The 15,201-nt window shown below is 33.5% G+C and overlaps 1 protein-coding gene across 1 annotated transcript in view; it reads left to right on the top strand.

Moving 5' to 3' along the window:
- Rga (CCR4-NOT transcription complex subunit regena) overlaps nucleotides 1-15,201 on the top strand; it is a 47,728-nt gene that overhangs the window by 19,760 nt on the left and 12,767 nt on the right. Inside the window, exon 2 of the mRNA XM_072535552.1 lies at nucleotides 3,325-3,704. Within this exon, the coding sequence (XP_072391653.1) occupies nucleotides 3,325-3,704 (380 nt within the window). The remainder of the gene's footprint in view (nucleotides 1-3,324; nucleotides 3,705-15,201) is intronic.

A 15,201-nucleotide genomic window follows, 5' to 3' on the forward strand; every position in this document is an offset into this window, starting at 1 on the left:
TTGTAGATTTTAAACAAGCCTATGATTCAATAGATAGAACAATTCTACCTAATATACTGAAAGAATTTGGCATACCATCAAAATTAATACGACTAGTGCAAATGACAATGACAGAAACAGAAGCACAGGTATGTATTCAGGGACAGATCACTGATGCGTTTACGATAACGCAAGGACTAAAACAAGGCGACGGACTAGCTCCAACGCTCTTTAATCTTGTTCTGGAATATGTAATTAGACGGTTGACGGTGAGCGGAAATAACATACTTACAAACAAGTCTACCCAATTAGCAGCATACGCAGATGACATAAGCATAATGAGCAGAACAATGAATGCAGCGGAAGAAACCTACGTTGAGTTGAAACAGAGTGCAGAAGCAGTAGGGCTAGCAATAAATACAAATAAAACAAAACTACTCATACAAACCAGATCAAATAGACCGGTGCAACAACACTTTATTGACGATATAGAACATGTAAATAGATTCACATACCTAGGAATGGATCTGGTCGCAAGCAATGAAGAAGAACCGGAAATAAATAGAAGGCTTGTGCTGGCAAATAAAGCCTATTTCGCGATGGGTCACATATTCAAATCGCGAGACGTACACCGGAAAACAAAACTCCGGGTCTATAAAATAATAATCAGGCCCATAGTAAGTTATGGTTGCGAAACATGGGTGGTGACACAGAAATCTGCCAATGCATTAGATGTGTTTGAAAGAAAAATATTACGTAGGATCCTGGGCCCAATAAGTGAAAACAACAACTGGCGAATTAGGTATAATAGAGAAATATACGAGCAATATAGCGAACCAACTCTAGCACAACATACTAAACTGCAGAGATTACGATGGGCAGGACACGTGGTCCGCATGCATGAGAATAGAATCCCCAGAAAATTATTAAATGCAAGAATGCAGGGAAAAACACCTGTTGGAAGACCTAAAAAGAGATGGGAAGATGAAGTCGATGAGGATGCCAGGAACTGCCTGGGAACGCGTTCATGGAAAAGAACAGCGGTAAATAGAGATGGTTGGAGAAGCCTGTTGAAGGAGGCCAAGGCCAGATTTGGGCTGTAGCGCCATTGGATGGATGGATGTCTATATGAATAAGAAGTATGTAATACTTTTGTACGAAAATTTGTATAAATGTACACCTATTCAGTGTACACTAAAAGATAAGAGCCTCCAAGGCATGTAGCGTAACTATTTTATTATTTCACGTAACAGCAAAGAAATAATATTTGAATGTATTTTATTTTATATGAAAGGTTACAGTGTTAGTTCCAGCGTTACGCACTTTTTTATTCGTAATTAAATTTTCCAAGCAAATGATATTGTCAGACCATGAAGACATTAAATTACAAAACACCTATTCGATTTTTACACAAACTCACTGTTACATAATGGCGTGATTACGTCCGATTTCGTTATCGCTTCTACAAAAGAGTAATTCTAAATTAAACGTGTCAATTGCAAAACACGTGCAATCACTGGAATAAATTGGCGAAAACAATTTGCATTGAAGAATTTTTGTAATTAATAACAAAACATGTAGTTTGGTATTTTTTACATTTATGAGATTTGTTCCAACACAAGGCTTTTGTGTGATATCTTCTTCTTTCAGTACCCTGTCCGATTATCGAGCGTTGGCGATCATATTGGCAATAATAACTTTGTTTACGGCGGCTCTAAATAAATTAGCGGTGGTCTCTTGATACCATTCTCGGAGATTTTGAGCCAGGATGTTCTTCTTCGGCTCTGGCCACTTCTTCCGGTGATCTTACCCTGGATTATGAGGTATAGAAGGTTATACCTCTCTGGATGTCTCATTACATGACCGAAATATTGTAACTTACGAGTTTTTTGTGAATTTGTGTGATATAGTGATATAGTTAATCATAAAGTGAAACAAACATTCATTGTGGTTCTTAAAGTTTAGACAAAGTTTCATTTGATGGTATTTATTGTGGTATGTACTACTATACATTTCCACAATTTTCATTCTATTTGTTCCTACAGTCGTTCATAGTCCAGGCGGAATCCGTTTTAATTGGACAGTTTCTATAGGAGTCAGTCGCTTGTGCTAAATTTTGTATTTAACGAAATCTAAAAAAAAATGGAAAATATTGCTTTTTGCAACCATATTTTCGTCTATAACACGAGAGATATTGCTCCTACAAAAAATCTTTTTTTGGTGTCGTATTAGTTTCGAATATTGGCGATCATTCTGACTATAATTATTTTATTAACTGATGCTTTAAATAGATTAGTTGTTGTGGAGAACCATTTCCTCAGGTTTTTTAACCATGATATTCTTCTTCTCCCAATTCCTCGCTTGCCGAATAAGACTGAGTTCGTTTCATTTAGGATATTTACTTCTCCATCCTTACAAGTACATATTCTTGGATTAAACTCTGCTCATTTTATTTAGATTTCTGTAGAACTTTTGAGTTCCTTAGATGTAGATCTTCTATACTTTCTAACTGCTTTTCCTCAAATTTTTTTTTTCTATGTAATTCTGTTTTTAGGGTCTGGCATTTCTCCTTTTCTTTTCTTGTGCATCCTACTTGATTTGTCTTTAGATATGATCTATTTTTGTTATCTGTTGCAATATTTTAAGTTTATTAAGCAATAATTAATGATATGTATTTGCGACCTATGAAACTAATAAAAGTATTGTCACATTAATCACCAAATCTATCCTCCACCAGTTATCAATTTTTATAATTGTTTAAACTAAATGGAAATTAACAGATCAAAATAAAATAATTAATACAATTAAAACACCACTGTATTTTAAACACAAACTACATCCCTTACACACCCTGACACAGCTGATACTATGTTGATAAAATTTTTTTAATATTTTCTAAAATTGTGTTCACTGAAGCAGTTACTATGTCAACCATTGTTTTGCATCTTATTGCCACTTTAGAAATGAGCAAGCAATTTGTCTTCTACATTAATATGCCAGTTGTTTACAGTCAAGATAACCTAAAAAAAATGACGTCACACCAGCCGGTTTTCGTAACGTAAATCGAGAAATGCGTACTTAAAACCAAAGTACCATTTTTATGAATGTAATGGATGTTATTGTACTTTTTAACTTTTATTTTATTGTTTTATATATGTGTTTAGAATCAAGACAACCTCAAAAAATGACATCACACAACGTCCGAATAAAAGATTTGACCTTTGGAACATTTACAACTGTCAAAGCTATTATGTCAATATATTGTTCTAAAGCTATTATGTCAATAGTTTAGTTTGTATATAATGACAATGACATTGTTCTAATTGAATATATTTTATTTTTTAGAAACGCAAATCAAATGGGTCACATGAGTACCTTAGGAGGTTATAGTTCCTTTAACTCGGTTTTTGGTTCTGGTGATACCAACACTCCATCTCTTTTAGACTTTAACGAATTTCCTTCACTTACAAATCGAAACTCTGGTGATAACGTCCCGCAGCCAAGTCCAATGCCCGGTGGTAAACCCTACGTAGGAATGGTCAAGCAACCCACGTCGGAATCGAGCGAATTTACGATGTCCTCGGAGGATTTTCCTGCGTTACCTGGTACGCAAAATAGGGAAGGAGCGTCGCCTGGAAGTAATGCTTCGGGAGACAAAGGAGTGAGTGGAGGTGCGGGAGATGGTGTGAATTCGAGAGAAGGAGACAAGAGTGGTTCAAAATCAGGTAATTTGTTACAGTAGCCGTTTGTATTTATCTTAAATGTATTTTTGTCTTTTTATAACAAATCTGTACATTCTAGACCGGAAAACATAAACGGTTTATTTAATAACTGAACAGTTTATTTCCAAAATGCTTTAAAATAGAATAACCACTAAAAAAACTTTGTCAAATAAATAAAGCAGTAGAGCTCTGAAAGACAATGTCGGACAATGGTGGGTGTGGGTCTTAAAATAAACATCTCCAAAACAAAATTTATGACAAACCTAGTACCTAGCGGAAATATCAATATTGGAGACAACGAAGTAGAGCTGGTGGAAAAATACATATGCCTTGGACACGAAATAAAGACCACAGGAGACAACCAAACATGCGAACTACGAAGAAGAATAAACCTAGCGTGGGCAGTCTATAGAAAACTCAAAAACATATTTAAAAGCGATATACCAATTTCTTTAAAACGTAAAACATTTGACCAATGTGTGTTGCCTGTGATGACCTATGGTGCCGAAACTTAGACATTGACAGCTACCACTCCTAAAACGCTGCAAATAGCTCAGAGGAAAATGGAAAGGTCAATGCTGAGTATATCGCTTCGTGACCGAGTTAGAAATGAAGACTTAAGACGAAGAACAAGAGTTACCGATGTCATTTCCCGAATTGCTACACTTAAATGGAACTGGGACCCCCTACTCGTTGGACTGACGATCTCAAGAAAATGTCAAGAAATTTAATGAAAAGTGCTCAAGATATAGCACAATAGAGAGGGGAGGCCTATGTATAGCAGTGGACGTTAAGGGCTGGGTGATGATAATGAGTGCTGCAGATTGGAAAAATCGCTGTGATCACGCAAAAAAGTGGGAAGAAACATATTCTATCAACTCTCAATTTATTATTCGTTTTTTCTTAAGTTCAAATGAAATAATTATTTAGTGTATAAAATTATTATTATTAATTTGTTGGGACTGTTATTAAAAATTATTTCAATATTAATTTATTATTCGCAATAAAATTGTATCTCTTCTTTTTTTCTCAAAATGTCCTTTATTATCCATTTTTGTTCCTATTTATAAGAACCCAAATGGAATAAAATTCGTTTATTGTTCACAGCAAAATATAATTACTGTTTATTCTTAGAATGTTATTAAATGTATTAAATGGAGTATATTATGTCTCTCTGGGTGGCGCATAACATGGCCAAAATATTAAAGTTTGCGATTTTTAACTGTTTTGGCGACTTCCGTAACTTTTCCGATCCGATGCAAAACAGCTTCGTTACGAACTCTATCCGCCCAACTTATTCATAGGATTCTCCGATACACCCAGATTTCAAAGGCTTCCAGTTTCTTGAGAAGTGTATCCGTCAAAGTCCAAACTTCGACACCATACAAAAGAGTAGAGAACACATAACATCTCACTAATCTAATTTTCAGACTTAAAGTAATATTGTTTCCACATAACAGTTTCTTCATCTTAAAGAATGCAGCTCTGGCCTTCTCTATCCGTATTCTAATTTCTTTGCTCATGTCCCAGTTCTCATTTAGATTACAACCAAGGTAAGTAATACTATTAGTTCTCTCCAGTTGTTCACCATAACCTGTTACCACTTCCGGTTGTATTGGCGTTTTACTGACGACCATCACCTTTGTCTTTGCGGTGTTTATCTTAAGGCCATATTCATCACACTTTGTGGTAATCCTATTAATTAGATGTTGAAGTTCTTCGTAATTGCTTGCAATTAACACTGTGTCATCCGCATATCTCAAAATATTAATATTGACGCCGTTCATTTTTATACCACATTGAACATTATCCACTGCTTTATTGAAAACGAACTCAGAATAGATGTTAAATAGTAGCGGGGACAAAATGCAGCCCTGCCTTACTCCTCTTCGTATTTGAAGCTCTTCAGAAGTGTCCCGGCCAATCCTGATGTTTGCACGTTGATGCCAGTTAAGATTTTTAATAATGCGTAGGTCTTTATCGTCAATACCAACCTGCTGAAGAATGGCTATCATTTCAGTATGTTTTACTCGATCAAAGGCCTTCTCAAAGTCAATAAAACACATATAAACTGGATGTCCGACATCCCTGCATCTCTGTACCATAACCTGAATACTAAATAGTGCTTCTCTTGTTCCAAGGTTATTGCGGAATCCAAACTGTGTGTCACCAAGTTGTTCTATTTTTTGGTACATCCTAGAGTGCAAAATTCGTAGAAATATCTTTAAAACATGACTCATCAAGCTGATGGTTCGGCAGTCACTACATCTTTTTGCATTTGCTTTTTTAGGTATCGTCACAAAAGTCGACAGCCGCCAATCCGTTGGTATATAGCCAGTTTCATAAATTTTATTAAACAGATAAAGGAGAGATATTTTACCTGAACTTTCGAAGAGCTTTATTATTTCACTCGGTATTTCATCTGGTCCCGTCGCTTTTCGGGTCTTTGCTAATCGTATTGCTTGTTCAATTTCGTCCATAGTTATGTCAGGTCCTGTAACTACTTCGTTAATTTCAAGTTCGGCCCTTTCATCACTAAACAGTTCCTCAATATACTCTTTCCATCTGTCTATTTTATGCAAATTAGTGATAATCAGTTTTCCGTCTCTATCAACGATGTTATTTGCCTGTTTGTTTTGACCTGTCAGTTCTTTTATTTTTTTATACATATTAAATGCATCATGTTTTTCCTGTAATTCTTCAATTTCTAAACAATTGTTTTCGAAGTATGTTTGTAAACTTTCAGACAAGATTTCTCCCACCGGCCATGGTTCGTTCCGGCAGCTGTAGTGTTAATCAATGTCTTCTCTTCGTGGTACTTCGTTCAACTGTTGGCTTTTTATTTAAAGTATAAAGAGTTCCACGCGAAATAAGAAATATCGGATATACGATATTTTGCTTGTTTTCCTTATAATTATGTTTCCAGATAGGCATTATCAAAGACGATGAAGGGGATGTTCTGATGATGATCGATGATATATACCCACCACTGCATCGTGTTTGATAATGTATGCAGCAGGTGTAGACGAAATGTGGGGAAGAAACATAAATTCCCAATCAGGACCTATAAACCCCGAATATAATGTCTGATTACGGTACTACATTGTTTTTTTATTTATGTTACAATAAAAATTTTTGTAAGAAATCAATAAGTAAATTAAGTATTAAATAGTAAGCAATATACTTCTAGCATTTTAACAAAATAAATACCTACATGCCGATGCAAGCGTCAGTTTATCTACTTTAGGATTATTTAAAACAGTTTTTTAAACCAGAGCAAACTAAAAATAAATAATGCATACATTTTGTTTTTGAAAACATATTTGCATAACACATTAGCAGCATTTTATCTGTCCAAACTCTGTCATTTCTTAAAATATATTCCATACATAATCAAGTATTTGAAAATTTGCAAAAATACTTTGATAATATATCGCTGAACTGGTTTGAACCTTTTCTAACGGAAATGTGGCATGCACCAAGTTATGCGCATACCATTCAACGAGTTGGTTTTAGTGTATCGAAACTAAACAATAATAATAATAATAATAATTTTGCATTCAATACTAGAAGTAAAGGACTCAATCAAAAGTCTCAGTTCCTCAACATTTCTGTTGATATCTTTTTGAGCTAAAATACTAATTGAAAAAAAAATGAGTTGTAATATCGCTTATGATGATAAAGAAGATATTTTATGTTATATGTGGCACACATTACAACACATAATTCACTGATATGATTGCTGTCAAATTGGAAATTCCAATTTTTGGATAATGTCTTGGAAATTAAATCATTTCTAATATGCGGATGACATTAGAAGAAGAAGCAGGTTTTGCTACGACAACTACAGCTAGTAATAAAGAGTCTCAGTATGAGGATAAACTATGGAAAACAAAAATGATGATAAATCTCGTCCCAATCCGCTTATATAAATCGTGAAATAAGATTAATGCGAGACAACCAAACATCTGACTGCTGCAGCTAATTAGCTTATTGTACATCTTCCATTTATTATGATACCCATTCCAAGAGTAGGCTTAGGATGGTTAGTACTCGGAAAAATTATTTTCGTGCTGTTTTGCATGCAAGGAGTTTTGGTCAGTTTATCTCTAGTCCTATTCTGGCACTCGATTCTGACAGGACATTCATTAGTGTCTGTACATGTTCTACCAAGTCACCCAGGACCGGAATTTCGTCTACGTATCTTAGGTTCTTGATCACAATTCCATTGACTTTGATAACCCATGGGTGTTCATCCAGACATTCCATAATATGTTCCGCATAGACCTTAAAGAGAAACGGGGACAAGAGGCATCCCTGACATACTACTCGTTTTATGCTGACATAGTACGAACACACTCATTATGATTCTAGTATATTTTACGAATAATAGTTATATCAACTCCATCGAGTCCGATCTTTTTGAATGTTTTGTCGTGATTTATACAGTCGAATCACTTTCGGTAATCTACAAAGCTAAAATTTTCTTTGCACTTCACGCTTGCTTTGTTTTCTGAAGAGACGCATTCATCAGCAATATTTTGGGTGCTGATTTGATAAAAATCCCAGATTATTTTGACAAGTTCACACGATCAGTATTTAAGGGATTTAGATGTTGAAACTTACCTAAATATGTTAGAGACCGAGATAAAACTGACAATAATGTAATTGTAAACCAATAACATAAGTTTTTTCTAAACGTAATATTACAACAAGATGAAGCTACCCTACTATACCGCCAGGTGGCCAGCTTATCTACACATCGGTAAGATGGACTAGCCGATTGGGAGATATTGGGACCATCACTTTTTACTTTTACTTTGTTACTTTTATTTTTAATTTTCGTCAATGATTTACATCAACTGATAAACGATAGCTCAACATGTTTGGTTCGGAATCCATTAGATAATTTTTCTGATGCAATAAGTGTTCGAGTAGAAAACGTGGAACAGCAATCAGGCTGTTATGTCACTCAATTATGCTGACGATACCACAGTTACACTAAATTCCAATATTTTTTTTCATGTAGTAAAGAATATTGATTGATCGATTGATCAAGATCTGCTGACTTAACTCAATTAGATTTTTTTGTAGCTTGCTTAAAAGCTGAAGTGTTTTCTTCTGAACTGTCCGAACTGTCCATTGTCTAATGTTACACAGCCTTTCTTCCGACCCAGCGTTTTCCTTCGATTTTGCCCTGAATGATCAACCTGAGTAAGCGATATTTATTTACTCTCATTATATGACCGAAATATTGGACCTTTCTTATTTTGATGATGTTGATCAATTCTCGCTCTTTGTGAATGGTCTCTAACACACTTTCGTTAGATATGTGCGCAGTCCATGGGATTCTGAGTATGCGACGATAACACTACAACTCGCACGCTTCTGATTTATTAAGATTTTTTATTTTTGTTGTCCTGGTTTCACATCTATAGAACAAAGCGGACCAGATGTAGCACTTCAATACTCTTAGACGTGTGATCAATGACAGACTTCTACTGCACAATACAGAACGCCAGTTTTTCGTGCATTTCTATTTTGGTCGAAATTCCTTCGTCACTTTCAACCCTGCACTTTTTTCAGGATTTTGTTAATTTTGCTAATTTTAGTACTGAGTCTTCGATATACCTTCTTCTATTCTACCTTCTTTTTTACTTACCTAAATTGCTGTATATTACCGGATGTAGATACCTAAAACCCCTATTTATCAAAATCATTTCACCATTCAAAGTTTACATATTTATATCAGTAACTTTTCTAATACTCGTCATCGCTTACCGAGTATATCCAGTATTAGAATTGATAATCTAAGTATACCTGTCCAAAAACACTATACTTATCTCGGCGTCACACTTGATTCTAAATTAACATGGGAAGAACATATTAATAACAATTTAATTAAATGCGAAAAAAGCCTTAACATTTTTACATACTTGAAAATATGGTAAGTTGAACAAGAGATGATTTATAATTTGAAACTAATTGTCTAATCATCCTTCCAGCGATGTGTGAAATAGTATATTCATACGTGACCTACCATAACATGATATAAAAACACCTTTGTTTTCCATGTACTTGACCTACTTATTATGATATTATATACGTTTTGCAAACTTTTGTGTTTAATAAATCTTAATGTAAATTATTCATTATGAAATAAAAGTTCCTTTTAATCATTTCATTATGAAATAAAAGGACGAAACTACAGACTTCTGTAGAAGATATATTGTTCATTTGCTAATTGGCGCACTAAAGGAACATGGTCTAGGAAACTCATTTTTAATATCTTCAAAACAACTTGAAAAAGCCAACAATTTGACCGGTACACGATGCATTCAAGACACTTTGACAAACTTCTTTTTGCCAGATGCCATGCCATTAAATAAATTTGTGATTTTCTGATCGGACGCTGCCCCATATGTGGTTAAGGTGGGGCAAAATTTAAAAATATTTTATCAGAACCTTTTTCATATCACTTGTTTAGCTCATGGAGTTAACAGAGTTGCAGGGATTATCAGAGCCCAATTTCCTCTTATGAACGAATTAATTAGCAGTGTAAATAAGGTGTTCCTTAAGGCTCTTTTGCGAGTTAAATTATACAAAGAGAAATTTCGCGACGTACCGCTACCTCCCCAATCTGTATTCACTCGTTGGGGACTTGGCTAAGTGCAGCTATTTCTACGCTGAAAATTATGATAGAATAAAGGACGTAATAAACGACTTATCAGACTCTTCACAGGCTGTCGTATTATCAAAAGCAGTTTTCGATAATAAGGAGGTGCATAAAAGTCTGATATTTATTAAAACGAATTATAGGAAAGAAGTCGCTACTTCTAGTTGATTCTGTGGAACTAATTGAAAATTTTCAGAAGGAATGCCAAAAAGTAAAAGGTGACATTGGTACAAAAGTTTCGTGGAAGCTTAAGCAGGTTTTAGTAAATAACAGGCTTCAAAATGATTCAGAATGTGTCGTATATTTTTAGAGGCCATTTTGACATACAAACGTGTATTGATGGAAACCTGTTGCCAAAATTAAAATATGCCCCTATTACCTCAGTAGATGTGGAGCAAAGCTTCTTTTTATACAAGCACATGTTTTCTGATAAAAGAGAAACAATACCACTCCGTCCTTAGCATGCCATCATTGCCACGATGAATTAGCATGTCTAAAAAAGGAATCATATTATTAGCCTCTCTCTCAACCGTAAACTTTAGGTGTTCACATTGGGCGTTAAAGGTGTTTAAAACATCAGTTACTTTGTTTTCAGGGGCCGATAAAATCAAATCATCAACATATCGTTTAATAAAAGGTATGTGAAAAGGTATCTTTTCTTTACACGTTGTTATAAGATCATCCAAAACAAAGTTACATAGTATGGGGGATATTTTGCTGCCCATTGGAGTGCCAAAGATTTGTTTTTGATTACCATTGAACAAAAAGATCTTAGAGTCAAATATAAATGTTAAAATTCCTATGAAATCATCTAAACTGATCTACATTCCAGTTCTGACACCGAAGCTAATGAACATCTTCAAAAATGTTAGTGGTTTAAAAATTACAACCAAAAATGTGAAAACGGTGCACAAAAACAAAAGATCCCTTCACAATACAGGAGTCATCGAATGTTGTTTATTCTATACCGTGTACCAATTGTAACAAAATATACATAGGAGAATCATCTCGTAATTTTCACAGTAGGGTGATCTCACATCGTAGCGATATAAAAACCAAAAAAATAAATGCATGTCCATTGACAGAACATGCATTAACGTTGAAACATGAATTTAATTTCGAGGATTCCTGTATTTTGGCAAAGGAAAAGAACCATTCAAAACGTGTTTTCTTGGAAATGTGTTCGTGAAATAAAATCTAGTACATCTTGCTTCAATAAAAAGTCAGACATAGATAAACTGAGCAACATTTATTGTTACTTACTGGAAAAACATCTAAAATAAAGTTAATATCTACCTCTACCTACATAAATTACACTTATATGCATAAAATCACTTAAGATGGGCCTCTAGTATTTCTTAAAAAGAAATATAATATTAAGTACACCTAATTACTTTTTAATCATAGGGTTTTTTCTTTTTGTTCTCTATGTGTGAGAGTTAAAACACACCAGTAAAAGATGACAAACTAAGTTTTACTATCTGTACCTAAATTTTAAAAATTTTAGAATGTATTTTGTCCATTATTTTATATTTATTATGTGTGTTATTAAAGTTGAGTGTCAATGCTTTTACAAATAATCTCAACGACTAGTAAGTTGCACTGAAGAATTGTCATATTTTATAAATATTTACATATTTTTCTTATTACAGTGTCTTGAAAAAGGAATAAAACCAGTCCGAAAGCTAGACAAAAAGTCAAAGGAGTGTTTCATTAACATCCCGGCCAATTTTCTGACTGCAACCCCGTGTTGTTTGTATATATATATATATATATATATATATATATATATATATATATATATATATATATATATTGCGACTGAGTCCAATCTTTATGCTCTTTTGACTATCTTAGTCTATTTTTCTTTTGTTGTAATGTTAAAAGTGGCGTTTCCTTAGCCTAAAATAAAATGAAATTTATTAAAAACAATTCGTACTAATTTTTTTAACTATACAACATACACAATTGTAAGTAAGTTGGACTGTTATAAAGTTTGTGCTATTACGTATCATTTTTACGTCAGTACAGAAACCAATTATTACGGATTCACATACAAAGAAACATTGTAACTTTCAAATAAAAATGCATTTTTGGATATGCATTACCACAGACGATCTTGGAGATTTGAGAAAATCATCCGGTTGCGTTATTTCAGTAGGGTTGCATTGTTTATCTCACAAAATCTCATTTAAAAGAAAATGGTGTAGAAGTATTGAAATGGCTTCCATATTCTCAAGATATGAACTGTATAAAAAACATTGGTCATTTTTTAAACAAAAAATACACCAGAGACATGCAAACATACGCTGGAGAGGATCAGTCGTTAATGAGACAACTTCACAAAAATATTTCGAACAAGAGAAAACAGAATCGAAATAGTCCACCGCAACAGATAGGACCTTCTACGCAGCGCATATTTAAAACCTTTAAACCTTAAACATTAAACAAAACAGTAAATATTATTTTCCATATTTTAGTGAAGTTATCGTCGCTCATGCAATCGGTAATGTATGACGAAACTAGCTAATTAAATACAGATAATAGTTGCAAATAGCATAAACATTGTCTATCACAATTAGTTACTAATAATGTGTTGGTTAATTAGTGCAAATGTTTATTTTTGTATCGTTTTTCGCAATACTTAATTATCAGACTACTTACTACAATAAATTATAACATGGAACACGCAAATACATTTTTATTATTTATCAATTCATAGCAGGCTGATCAGGATATTTTGACGTTTCATTAGTAAAGCGGCACTTTGGGTCATTTCGTTAAAAAGGAAAAATAAGATGATATTGGTTTTGCAGTTTCGGATGTGACTTTGCTATTTCCACTACTTTTCTCCATTCTTCTCTCTCTTTGATTGTCCTTTCTATATTTCTAATTTCCATACTCCTTAAAGTCTTCTTCCACTTGTTGTCTCCAGCTCAGTTTAGGTCTACCTCTGGTTCTTTTACCTGGTGGTATCCATTCCGTTATAACTCTTAACGAATTGCTCTTCTCTCTTCTCTTTATGTGTCCATACCATCTAATTCTTTGTGCTTTTATTGCTCTAATTATGTTCTCTTGACTCATCAATTCTTGTAATTCGTAATTCATCATATATTGTCTTGCATCCTCTTCGTTTTGCCTCTTTGGTCCCAGTATTTTTCTGATAATCTTCCTCTCAAAAACATTCTATTTTCTTCTTCTCTTGCTGTTAATGTAAATGTTTCTGCAATATATACTACTATTGGTCTTATGGTCGTTTTCATTTTTGTGTTTCGGTTTAACTTCTTATCTCTAAACATTTTTTTATTTCTATAAAATGCTGTATTTCCCGCTTGAATTCTTCTTTTCATATCTACACTTTCTTTTCTTCTGTTGACTAGTACTCTCAAATATTTGAATGTTTTAACCTCTTCGAAACTGTGTGCATCTATTGTCAGTTCTGTCATTTGTGTCTTCTTTTTCTTTCTTACGTTCATGTATTTTTTTTATTTTTATTTAATTCCAGTCCTCTCAGTTTGGCTTCGTTTTTTATTTCTTGAAAGGTTTTCTTTAATGTCTTTTTATCTGTTGCTACTATGGTTATATCGTTGGCATATCTTATTATTTGTACTGCATTTTTGTTTATAGTTTATGCGTTTGACAGCTTTTTTATTATCTTGTCTAGGGATAGAATAAATAGTACCGTTGAGATCACTTCTCATTTTCTTACTCCATTTTTTATATTTATTATTTCTGTTCTTTCTCTTCCGGTGTCTATTATTGGTTGGGAATCTCACATTGTCATTTCTACCATTCTTATAATTTTATTTGGTATATTAGTCTCTTGTAAGTCTTGGATCATTTTTCTTCTGTTTAGTTTGTCAAACGCCTGTTTAAAGTCTAGGAAAAGTATATGTGTTTCTCCGTCGTACTCGTATGTTTTCTCTATCACTCGTTTTAGCGTCAAAAAAAGGTATAGATATAGAAAAAAAGGTTGAAGCATTGAGATTCATGGAGACGAAAATGAAAGGATAAAAACTGAAAAATATTCGAATGGGAGGAAATACAGATGGTAAAGACTGATGGTAGAGATGATATTGGAAACTCGGGAAGTGGATGATTATAATGATTTTAAGCAAATTAAGGTCACTGAAAAATGCACATGATCATCATTTTCTTTCCTTGATCGCTGTAATCAAAAACACATAAAAAAGAAAGGAATAACACCAGATTTCAGAACAAACAATAAGTTAACCTAGCAAATATATTAGAAACAAAAAGAGCCGAAAGAAAAAGCACTTACACAGTGGTTTATACGAACTTACATGTTACGCTTCACCTTCTAGCTCACAATCATTTATATCCAAAATAAAGGCGTTAAGCTATCTTTATTAGAATGGAAATTAATAAATTAAAAATACAGATATAATTATGAATGACTAACTTGAGACAAACAGTTCACCCCTACACAACTTTTCCATTAAAGACTATAAAGTGTAGACGACATAGTAAATATACATCACTTGCGAAAGGCACTCTGCCGAAACAGTTGTAGTGGTAATAAATTGTAATAAATTTTGTGAATTGCAGAAAACAAAGTTTTATATCTACAATTCCGTTTTTTGTTAAGGGCAGTGAACCCCATCTCTAATAATTTTACTTAATCGCCATCCCTAATAATATTACCCCTGTATATATATATATATATATATATATATATATATATATATATATGTACTGATGGCACGCTGTATATATTATATAATACTATACGTCTCACGTTGTTTCATTTGATGTGTCATGCTAGGACTTCGCTAGTTGTTTATTTTGTACTCAGTCTTAGGT

This window comes from Diabrotica undecimpunctata, chromosome 6 (genome assembly GCF_040954645.1).
Source record: "Diabrotica undecimpunctata isolate CICGRU chromosome 6, icDiaUnde3, whole genome shotgun sequence".
Taxonomy (NCBI): Eukaryota; Metazoa; Arthropoda; class Insecta; order Coleoptera; family Chrysomelidae; genus Diabrotica; species Diabrotica undecimpunctata.